Source organism: Canis lupus, chromosome 11 (assembly GCF_003254725.2).
Source record: "Canis lupus dingo isolate Sandy chromosome 11, ASM325472v2, whole genome shotgun sequence".
NCBI classification, from domain to species: Eukaryota; Metazoa; Chordata; class Mammalia; order Carnivora; family Canidae; genus Canis; species Canis lupus.
In genome coordinates, this window is record NC_064253.1 from 25003983 (window position 1) to 25030359 (window position 26377).

Genomic DNA, 26377 nt, shown 5'->3' on the forward strand with positions numbered 1-26377 from the left:
TCTAGCCACTGACAAAAGCCAGATTTGAATATGAGTCTTCTGACTCCAAGTACAGGATTCTTTCCACTTCACATGTTCTAATTATTAAATCTCTCTCCCTCTCCCACTCCCCTTGCTATTTGTGGTCAATGTAAAGTATTTCCTTTAAAAATTATACAAGCTTTTTTGCCAAATGAAATATAAAGATGCAATGATAAGAATAGTGGTGTGGAATTAGAGTGCTAAGGATCTGTATGATCTCAGATCTACATGATCACTATTTCTCTGCACATCTCAACTTCATTATATAAGGAAAGAGATGGACTAATGCTCTCTAAGGAACCTCCTCCAATAGATCTACCAAATCCTGAACAATGTTACACACTTACCTTGCTATTTCTTTCCCTTTCAAACTGTTCCTCAAATTGTCTAATTTTTTTCTGAAATTTCTTCACTAATTGATACGGTGTTCTGTCTTCTCTTTTTTCATCTTTTGAACTGAAAGACGATCTCCGAATCCTGAATTAAAATTAAAACAAAAGGCAAACACTGTGTTAAAATTTCGAGTTATTACAGATGGTAGGGCATGATCTATCATGGGGTTCATTTCAATGTACAAAACTATCAAATTACTATGATGTACACCTGAAAACAACAGAATTTTTAATTTAATTTTTATATTTATTTTTAAGCAATCTCTATACTCATAGTGGGGCTTGAACCTACAACCTTGAGATCAAGAGTTGCCCACTCTACCAACTGAGCCAGAATGTCACCCTGAAATAAAAGAATAGTGTATGTTAGTTATATGTCAAAAAAAGGAAGAAGAAGAAGAAGAAGAAGAAGAAGAAGAAGAAGAAGAAGAAGAAGAAGAAGAAGAGGAGGAGGAGGAGGAGGAGGAGGAGGAGGAGGAGGAGGAGGAGGAGGAGGAGGAGGAGGAGGAGGAGGAGGAGGAGGAGGAGGAGGAGGAGGAGGAGGGAGGAGGAGGGAGGGAGGAGGAGGGAGGAGGAGGGAGGGAGGAGGAGGGAGGAGGAGAAAGGAAGAAGAAGAAGCAGCAGCAGCTGCTGCTGCTGCTACCCAGTCAAAAAATTTTTTTCCAAGTTATATCTCTTATCACTCTGATATAACATAACGCCGTTGCCAAGAAGCAAATCTTTAAAGTAAAAAATTAAGTACCTAACATTAAAGGACAGGTAGTAGTTAAAAAACAAACACTTTACACTATAGTTTTTAGAAACCACACCATTAGCTAACATCAGTACTGTTAAAAACAATTTGTAATCACTCAAAAGTTGTTTGGACAAAAGCAGAAAAGAAACAAATGCCTAGCAGCTCAGAATTCTTTTTGTCTTCAAACTGCAAAGGAAAGGTTTTGACATTTAGAATCAATTTTAAGTTTTAATAATAAAAATGCTAGAGATTGGTGGGCTCCACCTGCCTCCCTTCCAGAGTTCCATATTTCAGTCATAGGTGAATAAATGAATATGTATACTGTGAGAAAATGTCTATTAGAAAGCAAACCCCTACATCTCAATGCAGAATTAGAGGAGTCCCCTCCAAAAACTTACAAAAATATTTTTCATGATACAGGGGGGAAAGTCTGGATTAAATCTTTCAAAGGATTTAATGACATAATAAGAATTGCCTCTCGTAAATATGTAAGAACAATGTACCTAGTAAAAGAAAGTGCCTTCGATGAGGAATCCAATGTTTCTGGATCATGTAGGAAACGCTGACTTTGCCCAAAATCTAAACTACGGTGTGATAATACTGGAGGACAGTCCTCTTCCAAGGGGTGATGATTCATTCTTCCAGCTTGTGGAGAAAGCTGAGCTTCTCCAGACTCAGAGTCTTCCTGCCAAGACTTAAAAGCAGGAAATGGCTCTGTAAAACAAACACAAAGAATAGTACCCATGGGTTTCTTGGTTCCACATGAGAAAAGAAGTCACACAATTATCAGCTGTATTTTCTTTAAACCATATTATATAGTGGTTTATATAATATTTATTATATGCTTTAAAAAAACAAAGGATTTAGGACTTTCATAAAGCTACTGTCGTTTATAATTTTCTATGCTTCTTTTTTTTTAGCTTAGAGTTCTATTTTTCATATAAGGAGTTATACTTAAATTTCTAAAGCCAGTCACAAAGCAAGAAAGGACACTGTCAAGCTCTTTAAAGTTATATTAGTTATATTATTTTTCAAGTGCTGTTTTATAGAGTAAACACGCAACAGTCCTCAATAGTTGCCAGGTGAATAAACTATCACTCATTGTCAAGTGACTGTTTTAAAAGTGGAAAGAAGCTATTCCCCATTCTATTCACAACACTCACTAAATGAAGCTCTCTGACCCCAAAAGAATTCTTAACATTTCCAAATGAGCAGCTAACTCACCTGACAGCACTTGGCCTCTAACATTAAATGTGGTTATTTTTTATTACAGAATTTCTGTTTAATATATATCTTAACAATTAAACATTCAACAGTATTATCAAGACAAAATTTAACAGCATTAGTCTTTCAGCACATTTATCTTACTGGAGTTATCCTGTATGTTTGCAAATGAAACCACACCGATATATTTGATGTCTGTGCACAGATGAGGTTTGATTACATACAAAACACATACAGATAAACATACAATCCACAAATATACTCCAAGAACAAAAATACAAGTATCACTGGAATCCAGAAGGGGGAAAATTTTTCCATCTACATATTAACTTTATTTATAACTACAATTTAAAACTTTGATATATGGCTATTAGCAATAGTAAAAGTGAGTTTTTAAGTATTTTTGGATGCAAAGATGGCTTGACAGTGTCAAAAAACAAGACTGATGTTTTTTCTTCACACAATAGCTAAGGATCGCTACTTTAGTAATTTAGTTTTAATTTATATATTAGCAACTAAAAGCATTACATAATTTTTCCAGGGTAATAAGAACATAATTTAGTTTTTAAAGCCCAGATCAATCTGATAACTAAAAATTGGGTAAAAGCGTGCAATCCCACAATAAACCCAGCAATAAAGTGATTTTCAAAGCAACCCTTGTACCTGCTTCCCAGCAAATAACTTGTAATAAACATTTTATGAGAAATCACCTGTTTTAAGAGGGAAGTAACAAAAATGAATTTTTCTGGGTATCATTTTTAACCCAGAACAGTTTTCCTAATATATGTGGACAGCAGGAGAAGGGCTCATAAAAAGGCAAACAAAGTGAACCATAAAAAGGCAAAAAAACTAAACTATGGTGAACCATACTTACCCTCCCCATCTCTCTGCAGATGCATTGTTTTGAAATCAATGAGGGGAAAAGTGATAGGGCATGACGCTAATAAAATGGAAAAAATGGCAAAAAATACTAAAGTGAACACACAGCACAGTCAGAACAAACCATACACATAACTAACACAAAGCCAAAGATACCAAAAACATTTCCCTAAAACCAGTTAGGCATTCTGCTCAAAAACTTTATTCAAAGAAATTACTACTAACCAAACTTTAAAAACAAACACAAACATACATTTCCATTTCAGCAAGCAAGGCAAAAAAATCAAAGTAGTGCTGTTTTATTAAAACTCAAACATAAAACTGAAGAAATGGAAACTCTTTAACACCAAGTACTGTTTGAAGCTTTTTAGTTTAATCGATTTGACAGAAAAATATCTCCCTTAGTTTGCTCTTTGAAAAGACACCACTTGTATTTCATTCAAGAGTTTTAGCAGGAGAGAATCTGAAGGAAAGATATTGCCCACTTCCATTAAAAGCCAAAACCTTTTGATTGGCTGCTACAAATTCAAACCGGTGGGTAGACGTGCACTACCTGCTTGCCAACTGCATTCTGTTGACTATCCTTTGAGCAATACAAAAAACAAAACCCACATACTAAGGAAGAGTAAGGTGGGCTTCTATGTGGAGACCCCAGTTCTCTATTAAACAAGGTAGGTCTCTGATTCCAAAGTACCTAGTGTCTAAAATTAACTTGGTCTCTTAAGGAAGACTTTCATTAGAGCATCCTAATTCCTAGATACAGAAAATCAATCTTTGTGTTGGTAGCAAAGTTGGAAGGAACAAAATGGTCTGCTAACAGGCATTCTTCCAAGCACATGCAGGGTTCATGGCAGAGAAGTTCACCCAAATGTCTATTGCCACTGGCTCTCTGAAAGTCATTGACCCCTATTCCTGTAAAAACCTGCAGGCGGCCTACATGGATTTGTCACAGCTGTTGAGCCAGGTTTCTAACAGGGCAGTTGAGGCACTGAAAATTAGAAGTCTATAGTTAGTTTCTTTCTGTACCACAAGCTGCAAGAGGTGGATTCTGACAGGCAAACAGTGAGCCCGGCATTAAGTTCTCTTTAGGTAAGCCTCCAGAAAGCTGAAGCTGAATACAGAAAAATCTATCTCCTCAGACCATGGAAAACAAGTGCTCTTCTGTGCTTAAAACTTAAGATCAATTTGGCCCAGGCCACAGATTATGAAAGGCTATTTATCTACATTCTCCAAAAAGGGTGAAGCATCCGCCCTCTGTCAGAATCCCAGCCTCATCTTTCAGAGACTGCTTTCCTACTACGGCTGGCTCCAAGGATGCTCTGTTGACCACCACTTCTTTTCAGGGACTATGCCAGGGTAAATAAATGAAAGGGACGGTTGATCTGTACTGCCACCAGGATGCTAACATATCCCCTAATTCTGGGGAGCATCTTCATAAATTCCAAACATCCTAATGACCCAGAACAAAGCAAATGAAAGACAACTTCCTGATTTAGTCTAAGTTAAGACACATAATATGCCACTTGGCATGCCAAACATCTAATACAAAAAAGGAAAAAAAAAAAAAGGAAGGGGGTGGAGAGACAGCAGTAAAGATTGGCACAGACGATGACTTGGTTGGGGCTTTAAAAAATTAGCTATACCTTAAAAAATAAATAAATAAAATTGAGTTGTGATCAAATGAGTAGACTTGAGGTGGCAAAACGAGCCCGTAGTATTAGCACTGCAATTCTTGTTATGGCTACTCTATGTCATCAGCTAACTTACCAAATGTGACATAACCAAGGGGACTTCAAGTGAATAAATAAGTAACTTGAAGATTCCTGAGTGTCTCAAAAACTCTTTACCTAGGAAGGTGTATGATCCAGGACTCCTAAATTCAAGTTTGTTGCTGGCTTCCACTCTCCCACCCCAACATTTTATTTCAAAGTTTATAAATATACCATAAACTTGAAAAAATTTTACACTGAACATTCAAACATCAATCACCTAGATACTACCATTAACATTTTACTATACTTGCTTTTTAACATTTATCCATCCCATCAACTTATTTTTTTCATGGATTTCAAAGTTAACTGCAAGTAATGATACATTCCTCATAAACATTTCAGCATGCAAATCATTCACTGGAGTTCAATATTTATTTAGGTTTTGCAACTTTTGATTAAAAAAAGAAAAACTTATATATAACGAAATCCGAGTCTTTACACATTTACTGAGTTCTGACAAACACATACACATGTGGCGTGCTTTTTAAACTTTTCTCTTTATGTAAAAACTGTTAGGACTCTGTATCCATGCTAATACACAGGTGCAGGGATATGGTATATTTGCTTAGAAATGCCTTTAAAGAACATTAAAAAAAAAGTATTCCTGATGATCATAAAGGAAAGATAGCTACATATAAGCCCCCTGTTTAAAGTGAAATCTCTAAGCCCTAACATATGAAATTTTCAAAGACTGGGAGACAGCACCGGTTTAACAATTAACAAAAGCCTATCCTGGAGATTTTATTTTTTTACTTCTAACTTCATCTTCAAAGCTAACGGATCAGATAAGAACTTCTAGTATATATGAGATAGTCACCCTACAATCTCGTTAGTGCATCTGAGTAACAACACTCACTCTTCTTATATGAAAGAAAGAACTGAAAGTCAAAATGAATAAGGCTGTCCAGAAAAGAACAGTAGTCTCATTATTGCTTTAGGTAATTTCAGTTACAAATAAGAGTATCAGGAAAATAACGTGTGGCTAAAATTACCTTCCCATTTATCACCATCAGAAACATTCTTCAGATCTAAATGTGGAATTTGGGTTCCACATGCTGCTTCCCCTTGAACACCAACACTTTGACCTCCTGGTACTTCTGATTCAGTGTTGGCATTCAAATCACATATCTTGCTACTAGAATCCTGTATTTTAAAATAAAGAATACATTTCATAACCACAAAGCTTTTCTCAATCAGCTTAAAAACAAGCAGCATATATCCTTGTATGGTCTCCATTAGTGTATTATTGTGCCTATCTATACTCAGCTGTCCCACTCCCACCATCGAAATTATTTTCAAATACATATTTGCAATTTTATAATATGTAGTGCTGGAAGACAAAGTCTGGATCCCAAATTCAGGGAAAAAAAATTTTAATATATTTTTTAAGATTTCTATTTATTAGAAAGAGAGCAAGCAAGCACAAAGGGGGGACATGGGGAAAGGTAGAAGGCTTCCCACTGAGTAGGTAGCCCTATGTGGGGCTTGATCCCAGGACCCTAAGATCATGACCTGAGCCAAAGGCAGGCACTAACCAAGTGAACCACCCAGGCACCCAAGAAAATGTTTTTATAACCAAGTTACTTATAATCAAAAGTGACTAATTAAGTCGCTGCTTAAATGTAAAATACCTGGTAAGAGAATCTGTATTTACATCTCCTTTAACCTATTCAACCTAAGAGTTGAAGGCCAGATATAATAATTGGTAGGTTAAACCTAGTCAAATTTGTAAGAATCACAAGAAAAAAATAATTCTTACCAGAATCAAGTGTGACAATGTATCACTGTCAAATGACACACATTCCTTCCTAAAAATACAAGTACAGTTATTAGTCTTTTAGGAATAAGTAGGTTACTATCATTGCACATTTCTTACCTAGATTCCTCTCTTCCCCATATAGTCAGCATTTATAATGTGAGAGAAGAAAATGACAACTGAACATATGCCCATTCTTTGGAGCCCTATATCTGAAAATCACACACTACTGAAAAGATCCACAGAATTACTTCAAGTTTAGAAAAATTAAGTAACATTCACCACCCTCCCCCACACAACCACCCCCCAAAAGAAAAACATTTAAGAGTAAAATTAAAATCCACAATAAATAGAAACCAAACGGGGTTGACTAAATAATGGAAAGATTTTGTAAAGTAAATATTAGCTTTAACCAGAGCTTTATTATCCCCCACTCTGGGACTTCTTTCTCTTAAAGACTTTTTTGTAAAGGTATAGCGATGGTTCTTTATATTTTTTTATGGTCCTATATTTTAAATCTGATTGTTTTCTATCACAATCAAAACAAGATTTCTACTTCTAAACTTCTCCTTCCTCAAAACATAATGGTAACATATAAAAAGGAATCTTTTTAAAATTTCAATTCACCCCATATTCTCCCCCATAAAAATGAACCCCTATTTAGAACAAGTAGTAGAGCAAGCTGTCACAAATGATCTCTACCTATTTGACCAACAATCCACAGAGCATCTAGTATCACAGTAGGTTGGCAATATAACTAATACAGTGGGAAAGTTCTTCTCCCCAAAGATATGGTGGCAATTTACAATGATACACAGATGTGGTTTCTCTCCCAGTGTGTACCAAGAAGACATGTCTTGACCTAACTATGGCAAATCATCTCATCATATGCATAATTACCTTATTCTTGCTGAGCATAAGAAATGAACTAAATTAAATTCTCTGGCAAGCTCAAAGGCCTTCCCTTGCTTAGAGTGGGAGCAAACGGTGGAATGAACTACATTCTACCTTACGACTACAAAAGACCCAATCACCTAAATTTGAGAAACATGAGTGTTAGGCATGCAAAATGTAATCCAACTAACCAAGGAACTCTTTGGATCTAAAAACAAGTTTGCTAACCTATACACAAGTTGAAGAGGAAAGAGCTTTTCCAAAAAGATTGAGTCCTCACTAAATGGATCCTTATTGTTCTACCAAATCCAGATGTCATCATTCTGGGGATGCCTGTTAATCTTATATCTTCAGCCCATAGCTCCAATACTCCCTGGGCTGGAAGAGGATCATTCCTGCCTCCTGAAAGGAAGCACAAGGAACTGCTGTAAGCAGGAAATCTGTGGACCTTCAGAGTATGGAGACACTCCAGAGACATGGCTCCAAAGAATTTACTTACCCTCAGAAAACAGGTTTCCTACTCACAATTAAGAGAGACAATGGCATTAACACAAGTTTACCTTTGCCAACAAGCTATCATCAAATCAGTAATATTTGAGAATCCTTAGTATTTATAATCTAGTCTGCATTTATTACAGATCTGTTTTCTGAATATCAATCATCCTTCCTAAGAAAGTTATAGTAACTGGCAATGTTCAAAGAATCAGAAAAAGGGTAACAAGATCCAAAACCCATTCAGTGACTGAAAACATTCTAGAAAGCTTCTGTTCAAAGGACTGTATCTGTTGAGTATCTATGGAGACTACATATGGCTGAAATACTCATTGCCTTAGTATCTCCCTCCCATTTTTCCTGGCCAAGGAAGTAAACAAGCACAAACTATGTAAGACTATGCTGGGATAAACCAAGGTGGAGCTGGAAAGGGAACAAAAATATCCTATACAAATGTGGTAAAGCAAATATGCTATAATCCTTCAGTTAGTTATCATAGTTCTAAGACTATGAATTAACTCACTGAATGGTATATTAATATCAACAAACTCCCAATTGTGCTACAAATCAAGTGAAAAATTTTGAGTGTCTCCAAGAAGGCTCAGTTTTCCTCCCTCTGAACATTTTCCAAGTTATAACTAATGTCTGTCTGAACCTGTGGCTCCCCTGAGTATTTATGAATATACTTTATATTTACTACTAAAACAAGAAGTTGGTTTTTTAGGTTATCAAAAATATATGTTATGACAGATTCATCTAAAAATCTCACCCCCAAATCTGTAAAGTGCTCTAATTCTCAAAATGATTAATTAGTAATGAGAGAAAATGCTTACCCCTCAAGGCAGCCATCTTCACTATCACCGTGGTCACTGCATGGCTCTAAGAGTATACCTATAGACTGACAAAAAAGAACACCACCACTGTATTAATGGAGCTCCCAATATTCACATATGAGAGAAGTTTCCCATCTAAATTATGGTATTAGATCACAAGTTAGTCAAATTCTTCATAGTAGTCTATAGGTGTTGGCATCTCTTTTTAAAGAGAGTAATTGGGCAGCCCTGGTGGCTCAGCAGTTTAGCACTGTCTTCAGCCCAGGGTGTGATCCTGGAGACCCGGGACTGAGTCCCAGAGAGAGAGAGAGAGAGAGAGACACAGGCAGAGGGAGAAGCAGGGGTCTCCAGGATCACGTCCTGGGCTGAAGGCGGTACTAAACTGCTGAGCCACCCAGGCTGCTCTAGAAGATGTTTTATTTAAAAACAAAGTTTTATATAGCTTTTTATTTTTATTAAGTTAAAAAAAGCAATAGTATTTATGGTACCTTGAATGAATTTAATAAACACTTTCTAATTTTTAAATTTTATTTTCTAATGTGGTAAATACTGATACACCTATGTAAACAAAACCCTTCTGGGATACTCAACCCTTTTAAGAGTATCAAGAAATCCTGAGACTCAAACTTTGAGAATCACTGATCTCCATATCAGACTTCATCAACCTTTCTGTCTAGGATATAACTTTACTTTTTCAAATTTGGGCCCATGAAATAATCATTACTAGACACAATATTTAAAATAAGCCTTGATGTTTTACTCAAAGAACCAAGTTCAAGTCCCAGCTCTACTTTTCTCATCACAAATATGAGAATAATCATTTATTTGCCTATCTCACAGTTACTGTGAATCAAAAGAAATAGCTTAGAAGAAAAACAAGGTTTTTTTTAAATTTTATTTATTCATGAGAGACACAGAGAGAGAGAGAGAGACAGAGAGAGAGAGACAGAGAGAGACAGAGACACAGGCAGAAGGAGAAGCAGGCTCCATGTGGGGAGCCCGACGCGGAATTTGATCCCAGGACTCCAGGATCAGGCCCCAGGCTGAAGGCAGCGCTAAACCGCTGAGCCACCTGGGCTGCCCACAAAGTTCTACTATAAAAACATACAATCATATCTCCAACTCTATTTAACCTACAATTCATTATACTATGAAATAACGGAAACAAATATAAAGACTGCTATAATACTTTCTAGCCAGATTTAGACAACATAATTATTTTTAAGATTTTATTTATTAGAGAGAGAGCGTGAGCACACACACACATGAGTTGGAGGTGAATAGAGGGAGAGCGAAGCCCGACACAATAACAGAAGACAAAAACTGATACACTAACAGTGAAGAAGGCAGATGGAATTCAGAGTAAGGTGCAGAGTTATCTTCTACATTATGCCCCAGGACAAAAAAAAAAAAAAAAGAGGTATTAAGGTCAGGTTAAAGTATGTCCAGACTTCAATTTAACAGATGAAAATAAACAATACTTTTTTGAGAACTAAAACTTTGAGTTTTATCACTTAAAGGAATTTTACTTCCTCAGAATTCACTCTACATAAAACATTCATTCCTTTGTAGATGGGTAGAAATAACTTGTTTTCTCTAAAACATTAGCCGGTAAACAAGCCCATACCTCCTCCTCCTACCCCTCTCTTCCCCCAAACCATCAGTCCTCAAAAGGAAGTCTAAGGTGCTCTAGTCTCCGTTAAGGTAAGCTAAAGAGCTTTGGTGGTGGTGGTGGTGGTGGTGGTGGTGGTGGTGGTGGTGGTGGTGGAGGCAGTACTCTTGAGAGCAGCAGCTGCAGCATAATTGTAATGCCAATGTTTAGGGGCTGTTGGGGCTCAATTCCAGGAGCTAATTAAAGCCTAATGGGCATTTCTAGTAATTTTTCTGGCTTCCCCCCAGTCCTTATCCATCCATTACTGATGATTTCACAATATTTAGTTCTGCATCTCCCCATCTCCACCCACCCAATATTCCAAGCATGCTAAGGTACTTTCTTTTAAGTAAGCTAAATATCCCCACTCCATTCTACACATTTAATTTGCTTAGTAAACCTTACTACACAGTATATAAAGTATACTTCTAAGCCAATTTCTTCTACTGATTAAGGTGTATGTAAGTCACTACAGTAAAGGAAATCATCAACAAAATGAAAAGGCAACTAAACGGAGAAAATATTACCAAACAATATAGCTGACAGAGGTGCTTGAGTGGCTCGGTCAGTTAAGTGTCCAACTTGATTTCAGCTCACAATCTTTGGATTGTGAGACTGAGCCCCACATCAGGCTCTACGCTGGGCATAGAATGTGCTTGCAATTCTCTCTCCCCCTATGCCCCACCCCCAGATCAAGTACATGTACTCACGCTCTCAAAACAAACCCACAATATATCTGACAATGAGTTAATATCCAAAATGGATAAAAGAGCTCCTATAATTCGATAGGAAAAAACAACAGGATTTAAAAATGGGCAGAGGATTGGAAGAGAAATTTTTCCAAAGGCATATAAAATGTCAAAAGGTACATGAAAACATGCTCAACATCACTAATCATCAGAGAAATGCAAATCAAAACCACAATTAGATAGCAACTCACACCTGTCAGAATGGCTATTATCAAAAAGACTAGAAATAACAAGTGCTGGCAAAGATGTGAACCACAATATATTGTTGGTAGGAATGTAAACTGGTCCAGCTACTATGGAAAGAAGTCTAGATATTCCTCAAAAAATTAAAACCAGAACATATGATTATCAGCAATTCCAATTCAGGGCACTTATCCAAACACTTAAACAAAAACACTGCTTCAAAAAGATAACTGCACAGCCACTTTCACTGCAGAATTATTTACAAGAGTCAAAATGTGTTAACAACCTAAGAGTCCATCAATGGATGAATGAATAAAGAAAATGTAGTGCACATACTTATACAACGGAGTATTATTCTGCCATAAAAAGAGAAGCAAATCCTGCCATTGGTCACAACATGGATGGACCATCAGTGCATTACACTAAGTGAAAGAAGTCAGACAGAAAGACAGATGTCACATGATCTTACATGTGACATCTAAAAAACAACCTCTTTTATCATATGACCGCTACTCAAAAAATGCAAAGAACTCCTAAAACTCAACAGAAAACAACCCAATTAAAAAATGAGCTTGGAGTTTGAGAGATTAAAAAAAATATATATATATGGGCAGGGTCGCCTGGGTGGCTCAGTGGTTGAGCGTCTGCCTTTGGCTCAGGGTGTGATCCCAGAGTTCTGGGATCAACTGGGCTCAGACTGGGCTCCTGCATGGAGCCTGCTTATCCCTCTGCCTATGTCTCTGCCTCTCTCTCACTCATAAATAAATTAAAAAAAAAAAAATGGGCAGAAGGCCTGAAGTCACTGAAGATATAGATGGAAAACAGGCATATGAAAAGATGCTCAACATGGTATATCATTAAGGAACTGCAAATTAAAACAATGAAATACCACTACACACACTTATTAGAATGGCCAAAATCTGGAACACCAGTAACAGCAAATACTGGTGAGGTTGTGGAGCAACAGGAATATGCATACATTACTGATATTATATAAAAATGGTACGGCCATTTTGGAAAACAGTTGTGGGATTCTTATAAAACTTGTACCATATGATCTATCAATCATACTGCTTTAGTATTTACCCAAGGAGTTAAGAACTTATGTCTACACAAAGAAACAGATTTTTGTACCAGTATTATTCATAATCACAAAACTTGAAGCAACCAAGATGTCCTTCAGTAGGTGAATGGATAGAAAAGCTGTGGTACACTGAAACAATGGATTATGATTCAACATTAAGAAGAAATAAGCTATCAAGCCATGAAGAAAACATGAAGAAACCTTAAATGCATATGACTTAAGTAAAAGAAGTCAATATGAAAAAACCAAATACTATATAATTCCAACTATATGACATTCTGGAAAAGGCAAAACTATGTAGACAACAAAAAAATCAGGGTGGTGGGAGAGAAGAACAGAGTACAGGGGATTTTTAGGACAGTTTAAAAACCAGAGTATGATATTATAATGAATACCTGTCATACATTTGTTCAAATCCAGGAAATATACAACACCAAGAATAAACTTTTAGGTAAACTAGACTTTGAGTGTTTACAATGTGTCAGTGTAGGTTCATCCTTGGTAAAATATGTACCATTCAGGTGAGTGATAGTGATAATGCAGGAGGCTGTGCATGTGTTGCAGCAGGGAGCATATGGGAAATTACTTGTACCCTCCCTCTCAATTTTGTTGTAAACCTACAGCTGCTCTAAAAAACCAAGTTTTTGGAAAAAAAAAATTCTTGCATTCTTATCAAAGTAATCGATACACTACTTTCATTCAACACATTTACTTAGGGGGTGCCTGGCTGGCTCAGCTGGAGAGCATGACTCCTGACCATAGGGTTTAGAGCTCAAACCAAACATTAGGTGTGGAGCCTACTTAAAAGACAAAAGAGAAGAGAACAAGAACAAATTTACTTAGTTGTTCTAAGAGCCAGATGTTCTCCATTTGTTTGGTCACATATTCCACAAGTACTTAATGAATACCTATGTGTTCTAGATAATGGGGATGCAATAATGAACAAAACAGGTAAAAATCTCAACCCTCATAAAGGCTTAGGGTTTTACAGTCTAATAGTGGCAGAAAGACAATGAACTAATAATTTAAAAGATATGTACAACAGTAATAACACTACCAAGTGCAAGGAGGAGAAGGACAGGAAACTCCAGGACTAGATGGGAGTGGGTCAATGGGAAGACCCCCTAATACTAAAACAGAGTGATGAGGAGATTTAGCCTTACTGAAAAGGTAAAAGTGAGAAAACATCTGCAGGATCAAAGGAAGAAGCAAATCATGGAACACCTGGGAAAACAGCAATCCATACAGGACCTTAATACTAAGATGTCCATCAGTCAGTGTTTCTGAGTGCCTACTCCTATATGGCATTGGAAGAGTCTGAGAAGAGAAGTGACATTATATAATTTTCCTTTGAAAAGAATCGCTCTGGCTGCTGTGCTGAGAAAAGACCACAGGGAGTCAGAGATGATATCATTCAGGAAATTATATCAATCTATTAATCTAGGTGAAATATTGGTTTGGACCCACATGTTGGCAACAGATTCCATATAAACTTTGAAAGTATAGCCAAAAGGCCTCTCTGTAAAGGACTAGATATGCAGTGAAAGAAACCAAGGATGACTCAAGGTTTCTGGCTGATGCATATGGAAGAAATTCTCCTTTACTGAGATTGAGATTTGAGAAAAGCAGATATGTGGACAAGATTATAAATTCAGTTTGGTGCCTGTAAAATTCAAAATGCTTATAAGATATTTAAGTGGAAATGTTAAGCAGAGCAACTTGACACAGGAATTAAGTTTAAGAGAAAGATCTCACCTAGATATATAAATTTGGAAATCTTTAGCAAGTAGATGCTATTTTAAAAACCATTAGCCTAAATGAGATTATGGGGGGAGTGAATGAAAATAAGCAATATTGAGAACTGGGCACTGAGCCATTCCAAATTTCAAAGGTTCAGAACATGAAAAGCAATCAACAAAGAGAGCAGCCAGTCAAGTAGAAAAAAACCAGAGGAGAGAGAGATCCTAAAAGTCAAGGAAAAAAAGGTATCAAGGTAGTGGGAGTAATTAATTGAATTAAACTGTACTCATATATCAAGTAAAATATGCAACAGACATTATTGGTAACTTGCAAAAGCAGTTTCAGAAGAATGATGGGGGCAAAAAGTTACCTGAAGGAGGTTCAAGACAGAGTGGGAAGAGAAGAATTAAAGAGACAACACATTCAAGTTATTTTATTATGGGGGAAGCAAAAACATAGGGGCTTAACTACAGTGGGGTGAAGAGTCAAGAGAGAGTTATTTCCTAAACATGGGAAAATAACATTTTATATTGGTGGGAATGATCCAATAGATAGGCAGAAACTGATAATCCAGAGAAGGGCAAGGAGACAACTACAGAAGCAGTAACCACGAATAGATGAAAAGGGATTGATCTAACATATCAGTAGAAGTAAAAGCATTAATATACAAGTACAGTGAAAATAACATGAACAGCTTAACTTCTGTGAGCTTAACTTCTGTGAAACGTCTCCTAGCTTATAAAATAACTGTATACTTCTACTTCTCTGGATATCTCTAACAATCCCCTAATATAAATATTACTCCCCACCTGTCTATGGAAAAGCAAAGAGGAGATAAGGAAAGTTGGGTAATGTGGCTAAAGTCACAGTGCTATTAAGAGGCAAAGCCAGGGATCCCTGGGTGGCACAGCGGTTTGGCGCCTGCCTTTGGCCCAGGGCGCGATCCTGGAGACCCGGGATCGAATCCCACGTTGGGCTCCCGGTGCATGGAGCCTGCTTCTCCCTCTGCCTATGTCTCTGCCTCTCTCTCTCTCTGTGTGACTATCATAAATAAAAATTAAAAAAAAAAAAAAAAAGAGGCAAAGCCAGAATACAAATCTCAGCTGACAGATCCTGAATTCTTTATTACACCTACACCTAAAGTTTATGCTTTAGTATGAAAACATGCTGAAGAAAACCTCCTTATTCATTAAGAATCTTATTTTAGGGCAGCCCAGGTGGCTCAGCGGTTTAGCACCGCCTTCAGCCCAGGGTGTGGTTCTGGAGACCTGGGATCGAGTCCCACGTCGGGCTCCCTGTATGGAGCCTGCTTCTCCCTCTGCCTGTGTCTCTGCCTCTCTCTGTGTGTGTCTCTCATGAATAAATAAATAAAATCTTAAAAAAAAAAATCTTATTTTAAAAAAGTGTTATCAAAACTAAACTTTGAAACACGTCTTAGGATACTGCTTTGTATATTTATTGCCATTTTAAAAACAATGTTACCAATGCCAATTATCATCAATGAAAACAATTTACTTTTAAAATGATGTTCACCAGTTTTCTTTATGAAAAGATCCCATGCCAACGACCCCAAAATTCTGAGGCACTGAGGCAGCAAAACAGTACCCTTTGAGGAGCAGGAGGCCAATAAAAGGTTCAAAGGTAAAAAAAAAAAAAAAAAAAAGAAGAGATCTCACATTCTTCAGAAAAAAATTGGGAAATAGAAAAAGCTATTAAAAGTAAGAAAATTCAACCATAACATCACCAACCACCTCAGCTAACATTTTAATGTTTCTTTCCAGGAAAACTATTTTTAAATATTTTATATATAATTCTCTACCCAATGATGGTTCTAGATCTTTACAGAGAGAGTTATGTTCTTGGGATTTATAATTAAGACAAGTATGTGTGTCAGTTTCTGGTATCAAAGGAACACATAAAGCAATCAGAGTTGTATGTTTAGCATACCTACACAAAGATTTTTTAGTCTGTGCATTTCTTACCTGATTATTTTCTTCATCCTCAAATACAAAATCTTGTTGCATAACTTCATTGTCTAAATTAGTGCTAGCCACAGGTTCTGAACAGTCTCTGTTACTTTCACTGGCATTAATAATATCATCAGCAATATCAACCCTAGTAATGAAGATTAAAAAATCAGATCAGGCCAAATGTTGATTATGTAATACCTTTAAAATAAATAAATACCAATGATCTCAAACTTACACACTAAGTTTATTTTTGTCTCTCAAGGGAATGTTGTAAGAAAATTACCTTGTTTGTTATTCTCTTTGATAATTTTTTTCTATTTTTTTTATAATTTTCAAAAACAAATCTGAAAAGATAATTTATGTGCCAAAATAATTTTCCTTAAAAATGTATACTCTCAATCATAATGATCTGTTCCAATAAAATATAAGCCTAGCACTAGACACAATAATATCAAACACTTTACCAAGTACTGTAGGAATAGCTTCCTATTGTAGATTTTTCATGTTATAGAATTTAGAATATGCAAAAATCCTGCAGCAGGCTTTGATTTACAAAGATGATACTACCAATAAAGTCAGAACATAAGTTACTTCCCCAGAAATAAAAATAAAAATATTGTCTGAGCATGGGCAAAGGTTTTCAGGATCTCTAGCCAGAATAAAGACAAACACTAAGGAATCTACTTATATTCATTTTATCCTTTGGAACACTTTCCCATTATTTCCAACTTCTAACTACTGTTTTTGGGGGTTTTTTTTCAGATACTGCTTTTTTCCTTTATATTCAGCCCAATAGTCGAGATCAATCCAGTTTTATTAGTTCTAATCATGCATTCAAAGCAACACAAATCAGGGCCATGGAGGTACACAGGCTAATGATGCCATCTATTCAGACTACACAGCAAACCTGCAGTTGTACAATATGGTATTTCTAAAATAAACATATTGTAACCACTAGTTTTCATATCTATTAACTTTTTCAGTTTCATTTAATATTTAATAGCTATTCTAGAGTGTACTATATATATTTGGCCTTTTAAAAATCAAACTCTTCAAAAGAAAAATCACTCTACCCATTTTTTTGTACATCTTTCTCATATGTCCTTCAAATAAAATCTGATAAATAAAAACAATGAAATTATTGTATTATGGTCTCAAAGAAAGACACCTTTATATCCCTCAAGTACAGGGCTGAGATAACAGGAAAGGAGAGGAGACCTTTCATCCATTTAAAGGTAACAAGTCAGATGAAGAGTGAAATAACCTCACAAATCGCATAGCACACAGAGGTACTTTTTAACTGATACAAAATTCAACTATTAACAGCTAAACAACAAAAAAGTATGGAGGGAGGGCAGCAGGGTAGTAGCTGGTGAAGGGATAAAATGTAAATTGCAAAAAATGATTCTGCTCACCATTTCACTCAATGACTATGACTGATGCCGATCTGCTGTCCCTGCACCCAGCTGTCTAGATCATTTCATGTCTCTCATTGGTGTGACCATTTGTTTCAAATAGTATGGGTCTAACTTTTTTAACATTTTTCATACAGCATAGTGAGGTAAGTTCACTACTTTATCTGGTGTTCAGGGAGGAAAATCTGGCAGTATTGAACTTAATGTCTACTAACTTAATTGAAGATTTAGATTTTCAATGTTAAGTGAGCATATACAATTTATATACAAAGTCACTTTCCACACACACCGAGAAATTCCCAAGATGAGATCCCATTACGTAAGTAAACTATGGTTTTTAAAAGATCATAAAATAATTTTATAACTGTTAATAATAGTAAAATGTTATAAAAGTTTCTTACTGGTTATTAGATCCTTCCCCATCACAATTAATACTTTCTGCTTCATTATTACACACCAGACTTTGCTGTTGTAAATTCTTAAGATCATGATCTATGCTGCTCTGCAGATCAAAAAGGTGCTGTTCCACAGCTGCTCTAATTGTTCTTTCTAAAATGCTACAAAATAGAACACATTTTAGTGAAAACCAGTCACCGAACTGGGCATTTGTCCACATAAATACAAACATTAAAACGTGGACTAAGGAGACAAATTAACAGGGTATTTAAGTGGGTAGAGTATAAAAAGAAACATAAAAGGAATTCATGATACTGGGCTAAAAGTTTAAAAGAAATTTACCCAAATAGATATTATACAAATCAATCACAGTATCACTATTACTACTTAGGTGGGAAGGATCAGTTGTCCCAGTAATTCATTCCTTGCTAGTATACCGAAAAACCATTTAAATACTTTTCAAAGCTACATTTATAAAGCAAAATAATTTGTCAATACTCAGCTAAATCAAAGAAACTAAGAGTCCTGCCCATATTTTTTACATGAAGTTTACTTCTTTAAGAAAATTTAATAGAGATGACATATCTCAATCATCTCAAAAGATTAAAAAAATCCTTTTTGGCAGCCCCGGTGGCACAGCAGTTTGGCACCTGCCTTCGGCCCAGGGCATGATCCTGGAGACCCGGGATCAAGTCCCACATCGGGCTCCCTGCATGGAGCTTGCTTCTCCCTCTGCTTATGTCTCTGCCTCTCTCTCTCTTTCTCTCTCTATGAATTAATAAATAAAATCTTTTAAAAAAATAAATAAATCCTCTGAAGAAAATTCAATTTTTATTTTATATATTAGGCAATGCATTCTTTCTTCATTTGTTCCTACTGCAGTACATAAAATATTAACTAGGTTCACTGCCTTATGTATAATCCTTCCCCTAAATTAAGCACAATAAATACATGATTTTCATTTCTAAAGTGAAGTAATATTTTTAAATTTTAAAAAATGGTCTTCTACAAGTATACTACTTACTCCGCAGAGGCTGGTAAGATGCTGATGGGAGATAAATGGGCACTGTAATTAAAGAAAGAAATTAGCTATAAAACTTTGCAATACTAATGACAAAAAGTGTTGAAAACTGTCACAGTTGCACTACCTTGACACAATCAACTTTCACATTCATTTCTGGCAGAATAGGATTCTAATTTTCTAAAGAATTTATTTCCACACAAAAAAACTAAATATACATATCTGTGTGTATGTGTAGCCAACTATTTCACTTGGTGCTCACTTGGAGAAACACTGACCTATATTCCAAGGCTGAAGGGAAAAAAGTGTACTACTAGCCCAACAAAACCACCTCATCTAGGATGGTATGAAGGCCTCAATGTTCACTCTGTACTCCTTGCCCGAAGTAACAGCATATGCTACTACTCAGAGGATGTACTCAAGTGACGAAAAAGGCAAAATTGATTCTAAAATTAGACTACTTCATTCACTGTAGCATTAACAGACTTTCCTTAGCAAATTTCGCACCACACTATCTACTAATACTTACAAAAACATAAATAGCCTCATCTTCATCATAGTTAAAAATTCAAGTGAAACCCATGAGATACGAATACCACTTAAGTGTTTAAAATTAAAATTGGGGGCACCTGTGTGGCTCAGTTAAGCATCTGCCTTAGGTTCAGGTCATGATCCCAGGGTCCTGGGATCAGGCTCACTGTTCACAGTCACCCATGGGGTGACTGGGTGATGGACATTAAGAAGGGCAGGGAATGCAATGAGCACTGGGTGTTACATAAGACTGATAAATCACTGAACTCTACGTTTGAAACTAATAATACACTATATGTTAATTAATTGAATTTAAATTTTAAAAAAGAAAAAAATATATTCTCAAGATTCTCTGTAGAAAATCCAATAAACATCATGCAGCAATCTTCAGGTCTCCCTTAGAGCAAACACATGAGTAGCAAATTGCACAACTGCTTTATAAGACAAAAGTAAGTCACCCTGGTTTGGCACATATAACATCCCTCAGCATTTTTTTTTTTTTAATATCTTGCATCCACTTTATTTTTTTTTAATTTTTATTTACTTATGATAGTCACAGAGAGAGAGAGAAAGAGAGAGAGAGAGAGGCAGAGACACAGGCAGAGGGAGAAGCAGGCTCCATGCACCGGGAGCCCAACGTGGGATTTGATCCCGGGTCTCCAGGATCGCGCCCTGGGCCAAAGGCAGGTGCCAAACCGCTGCACCACCCAGGGATCCCACATCCCTCAGCTTTATAAGAAAAATTTAACTGCCAACATTAGGCTAGTTTTCATGAATGGATTATTCTCAGCTCAAAATACTTTCAAGATAAGTACTTAAACCTAAGTTTTCAAATTTAAATGACATTTTTTGGAACTTTGTTTCTGAAGGAAACTGGGGAGAAAAATCACATGTATGTGCACAAAGAAGAGTTTAGCTGTGGGTCTGTTTCTAGTAGTTTCAGGTTAAAGTCAGTATTTAGTGACTTCTGCAGAAAAAAAACAAAAACAAAAAAAAAGATAAATGAAGCTCTTCCTATAGCTTAAATGTTAACTAAGGTTAGATCTTTCTCTGTTATTTTGCTACAATGATTTGTTGTTTATATATGAGGTTGCCTATTTAATCATAAAAGTTAAATCTTTACATGGTCTGATCAGTTATATTTTACTCAATAATATTTGTAATTCCTAAGCTTAGGTATTAAAAGTAATTTTAGGGGGATCCCTGGGTGGCTTAGCGGTTTAGCGCCTGCCTTCGGCCCAGGGCGTGATCCTGGAGTTCCGGGATCGAGTCCCGCATCGGGCTCCCTGCATGGAGCCTGCTTCTCCCTCTGCCTCTTTCTCTCTCTCTATGTGTGTGTGTGTGTCTCATTAATAAATAAAATCTTTTTTAAAAGAAAGTAATTTTAATACCTAATTATAATCCACTGACAATGTAGTTATGTTGAATGGTGTAAAGAAAATTCCTAAATCCGGGATGCCTGGGTGGCTCAGTGGTTGAGCATCTGGCTTCGGCTCAGGTCACACGGGGCCCCCACAGGGAGCCTGCTTCTCCCTCTGTCTCTCTCATGTATAAAGAAATAAAATCTTAAAAAAAACAAATCTAAATCCAACATCCTTCCCTTCACCATTTAATTTGTGATTTCTAGTGTGCTTTGGTTTTTACCTTACACAAAAATCTCAAGAAGTTCTAACTCTCAGCTACTTTGTCCAGAAGTATGTTACTAAAGCCTAACACCATATTTTAACTTTTGTTACAGTTTATATCCTTTCTGTTCTTTTCCAAATTTGCCATTATTAGGCATCTACTTAATCTCCCAGAGGAATTATCTCACCTTTTTTGTCAGATTAGGTTATTACCAAAATGCTAGTAGAAAAATGGAAACACGACAACTAGAAATACAAATTTAAAATAGGATTAATATAAAATTAATATTTTTTGATGTTAATATACCATTCATGATGAGAAAGGCTATGAAACTGACAATTATACATTGCTGGTGAAAAAGTAACTTAGTACAATTCTTAGGGAGATCACTTTGGTGACATGGTTTCTGTTTGTTTTTAAAAGATTTTATTTATTTATTTGACAGAGAGAGAGAGCACAAACAGGGTGAGCAGCAGACAGAGACAGAGAAGGCTCCCCACTGAGCAAGAAGCCTGATGCGAGGCTCAATCCCAGGACCCTGAGATCATGACCTGAGCCCAATGCAGACACTTAACCATTTAACCAACTGAGCCACCCAGATGAACCTTGGCGAGGTGTTTTTAAAAGTAATGCATGCTCTTTGACTCAAAACTTCCACACTGCACTCTATTTAGAGCCTATCAAGGGACTCCTGGGTGGCTAAGCGGTTGAGTGTCTGCCTTTGGCTCAGGGCTTGATCCCAGGGCCCATTCCAGGGCCCGGGATTGAGTTCCACACTGGGCTCCCTGCAAGGAGCCTGCTTCACCCTCTGCCTGTGTCTCTGCCTCTCTGTGTCTCTCATGAATAAATATATAAATTTTTTTTTAAAAGAATCTATCAAATCTCTCAAAATCTAAATTAAAAAAAATAATAGTATTTTGTGCCATAAAATTTTCTTTGAAACATTTTTCCCATTATTTTATTATAAAAACTTCCAAAAGCATGAAAAAGTTGAAAAATGATAAACACCCTCAGATATACCAACTCGATTCTTTTTTTTTTTTTTTTTTTTTTTTTTTAACCAACTCGATTCTTAATTAATATGTTACCACAGGGCGCTTGGGTGGCTCAGCGTTTGAGCATCTGCCTTCGGCTCAAGGCATGATCCTGAGGTCCTGGGATCGAGTCCCACATCTGGCTCCTTACAGGGAGCTTGCTTCTCCCTCTGCCTGTGTCTCTGCCTCTCTCTCTGTGTGTCTCTCATGAATAAATTCATAAAATCTTTAAAAAGGGGTGGCCTGGGTGGCTCAGTGGTTTAGCGCTGCCTTCAGCCCAGGGCCTGATCCTGGAGACCTGGGATCGAGTCCCACGTCGGGCTCCCTGCATAGAGCCTGCTTATCCTTCTGCCTGTGTCTCTGCCTCTCTCTCTCTCTCTCTCTCTCATTAATTAATTAATAAATAAATAAATAAAATAAATAAATAAAAATAAAATCTTTAAAAAAAATTTAAGTTACCCTATTTGCAAAATTATTTTTAAGAAATATCAGAAAATAGGGGTGCCTGAGTTGCTCAGTTTTGTTCAGCATCCAGCTCTTGATTTCAGCTTAGGTCATGCAAGTCCTGTGGTGGGCTCCTGCTGGGCATGGAGCCTGCTTAAGATTTTCTCTTTCCCACTCCCTCTGTACTTCTCTCCCTCATCCCTTCTCTTTCTCTCAAAAAAAGAAAAGGAGTAAAACAAAGAAATAAATATATAAAATGGACTAAAGTACACACAGTCAATGGCCCAATTTGAAATTATCCATGTTCATAAAGATCAGGAAGTAACATGAGAAAGTGTTTTTGTATGTGCATAAATAATGTGTGCAACTATGTATCAAATGGCTACATTTAATAAACGTGTTTTTTAAAAAATAAAAAAGATTTTTAAATGTATTTTTAGAATTCTACATACAAGCTACTAAAGACTGTCAAAATGCGGGGGCTTTTCTACTACCCCTACCCCTAATACAAGAATGTGACCCAATGGCCACACTCTCCTGGAGTGGCAGTGTTATGTTATTTTATTGGAGATCTAGACCCCACTCCAGACCTAAAAATCAATAAAGCCAAAGTAAATAACAGCACTAACACAAGAAGAAACAAACAGAACACAAGTGGATCCATGCATACACACTTGCTTAAGAACAAAGGTAGCACTACAGAAAGCAGAGCAAGGGCAATCTTTTCAAAATGAGTACTGCACAATCTGGTATCCACACTGAAAAAAGTACTTTGGCCACACTTCCCACACCAAAGACAAAAATCAATTCCAGGTAGATTACACACCTAAATATGAAATGTGAAATAATACAGCTTTAGAAGTTAATACAGGAATGTTAACTATACTAGAATTAAAATTTAGAAATTAAAAATAGAAATAAATTAAAAATAAAAACATGTATATAAGCACTGGTAAAGAAAAAAAAGAATACGGAAATATATGTTCAGGAAAAGATCTCTTAAAACACAAAAAGCATTAACCAAAGAGGGAAAAGTATAGTAAACTTGATTAAAATTATGAATTCTTCTTCAGAAGACATAAGATGGAAAAGGCATAACATAAAATGAAGAAAAGATTAGCACAATACATATTTTTAAAGGGCTCCTACAACTCAACAAGAGAAAAATAGGAGGGGTGCTTGGTTGGCTTAGTCTAAGCATTCTACTCTTGATTTTGGCCCAGGTTATGATCTCAGGATTCTAAGATGAAGCTCCATGTCAAGCTCGACACTGGATGGGCAGCATACTTAAGATACTCTCTCTCCCTCTCCCTCAGCCCCTCTACTGCTTTCCCCCCCTCTTAAAAAAAAAGAAAAATAGGAAACAATTGAAGAGCTATTTCAAAAAAGAACTGACGACAATACACATATAAAAAGGGGATGAAAAGGGATCCCTGGGTGGCGCAGCGGTTTGGCGCCTGCCCTTGGCCCAGGGCGCGATCCTGGAGACCCGGGATCGAGTCCCACGTCGGGCTCCCGGTGCGTGGAGCCTGCTTCTCCCTCTGCCTGTGTCTCTGCCTCTCTCTCTCTCTGTATGACTATCATAAATAAATAAAAAATTAATAAAAAAAAAAAAAAAAAAAAGGGGATGAAAAAAAAGGGGGGGATGAACCTATTAAAATGACAAGGAAATATTATTTCTATTCCTTCAGAATAGTTAATACCAAGTGTTAGCAAGGATGTGAAGCAATGGGAATGCTCAGACACTGTTTTTTTTTTTTTAATTTTTATTTATTTATGATAGTCACACAGAGAGAGAGAGAGAGAGGCAGAGACACAGGCAGAGGGAGAAGCAGGCTCCATGCACCAGGAGCCGACGTGGGATTCGATCCCGGGTCTCCGGGATCGCGCCCTGGGCCAAAGGCAGGCACTAAACCGCTACGTCACCCAGGGATCCCTGCTCATACACTGTTAATGAGGGTGTAAACTGGGACAAGCACTTTAGAAAACAATTTGGTAATATTTACAGAAGTTAAAAGTCAAAAAAAAAAAAAAAAAAGTTGAAAGTCAGGTTCATGTCTTCATGTGCATGCATGTGTCACCAGAAGATGTATAGAAGAATGTACCGGGCAGCCCTTTCTGATGGTGACGACCTCCCCATGAGAACATGCCCCTCACAAAGGACCTCCTGCACCCATCCCCGGAAGAGAAAAGGAAGCACAAGAAGAAGCACCTGGTGCAGAGCCCCACAAGAAGTGCCCGGGATTCTACAAAAGCACCACCATCTTCAGCCACGCAGACAGTAGTTCTGTGTGTCAGCTGCTCCACCGTCCTCTGCCAGGCCACGGGAGGAAAAGCAAGGCTTACAGAAGGATGCCCCTTCAGGCAGAAACAGCACTAAAAGCTCCCTGAATCAAGATGAATAGGACACTGTCCCAATAAAAAGATTTTGAATTAAAAAAAAAAAAAATGGGGGCAGCCCTGGTGGCGCAGCAGTTTGGCGCCACCTGCAGCCTGGGGTGTGGTCCTGGAGACCGCGGATCGAGTCCCACGTCGGGCTCCCTGCATGGGGCCTGCTTCTCTCTCTGCCTGTGTCTCTGCCTTTCTCTGTCTATGAATAAATAAATAAAATCTTTTTTTTTAAATAAAATCTTAAAAAAAAAAAAAAGTAGCCAGAAAAGCTATTCAAAAAGTAAATGATCAAAAAGAACCAACTGGGGATCCCTGGGTGGCGCAGCGGTTTGGCGCCTGCCTTTGGCCCAGGGCACGATCCTGGAGACCCGGGATCGAATCCCACATCGGGCTCCCGGTGCATGGAGCCTGCTTCTCCCTCTGCCTGTGTCTCTGCGCCTCTCTCTCTCTCTCTCTGTGACTATCATAAATAAATAAAAATTTAAAAAAAAAATTAAAAAAAAAAGAACCAACTGTCCACCAAATTTAAACTAGATCACTGAGGCATAATTATATGATGGAATGCTTTACATCAGTGAAATAAACCACAATGACGTACAACATGGATAAATCTACAGTATTTACTGAAAAGGAGGAGGATGGCAGAGTAGTAGGGGACCCGAGTTTACTCTGGTCCCTGGAATTCAGCTTGACAGCTATCAAATCACCTGGACATCTGTGAACTCAACAGGTTTTGAGATGTAAGAAAATAATTACTGCAATTCGGGATCCCTGGGTGGCTCAGTGGTTTAGCGCCTGCCTTTGGCCCCGGGGTGTGATCTTGGAATCCCGGGACTGAGTCCCATCATATCGGGCTCCCTGCTTGGAGCCTGCTTCTCTCTCTGCTTGTGTCTCTGCCTCTCTCTCTCTTTCTCTGTGTGTCTCTCATGAATAAAATCTTAAAAAAAAAAAAAAAAAAAAAAAAGATTTACTGCAATTCTACCAATAGAAAAGCAACCACATTTTCCAAGGTAGGAGGTGCAGAGAAGTAAATCTGAGAGGATATACTAGGAGGGAGCCCTTGGACGCTAGCTACTGGAAAGTGATATAGCAGCAGCAGAGGGCGAAATCCAAACTTTTAAAAGTCTGCTCTGGCGAAGGGGC

The 26377-nt window shown here is 37.2% G+C and overlaps 1 protein-coding gene across 18 annotated transcripts in view; it reads right to left on the minus strand.

Annotated features, from left to right (window-relative positions):
• FAM13B (family with sequence similarity 13 member B) overlaps nucleotides 1-26377 on the minus strand; it is an 86711-nt gene that overhangs the window by 15379 nt on the left and 44955 nt on the right. For 10 of the 18 annotated variants that reach the window (XM_025432701.3, XM_025432703.3, XM_049091810.1 and 7 more), the window contains 9 exons: nucleotides 19212-19253; nucleotides 18193-18348; nucleotides 16389-16521; nucleotides 9000-9064; nucleotides 6784-6832; nucleotides 6017-6167; nucleotides 3248-3313; nucleotides 1653-1863; nucleotides 369-498 (listed from right to left, as the gene is read on the minus strand). In XM_025432701.3, coding sequence (XP_025288486.1) covers nucleotides 369-498; nucleotides 1653-1863; nucleotides 3248-3313; nucleotides 6017-6167; nucleotides 6784-6832; nucleotides 9000-9064; nucleotides 16389-16521; nucleotides 18193-18348; nucleotides 19212-19253 — 1003 coding nt within the window. Of the gene's footprint in view, nucleotides 1-368; nucleotides 499-1652; nucleotides 1864-3247; nucleotides 3314-6016; nucleotides 6168-6783; nucleotides 6833-8998; nucleotides 9065-16388; nucleotides 16522-18192; nucleotides 18349-19211; nucleotides 19254-26377 lie in introns of all 18 variants that reach the window. The other 8 variants (XM_049091816.1, XM_025432709.3, XM_049091813.1 and 5 more) reach the window with 4 other exon arrangements.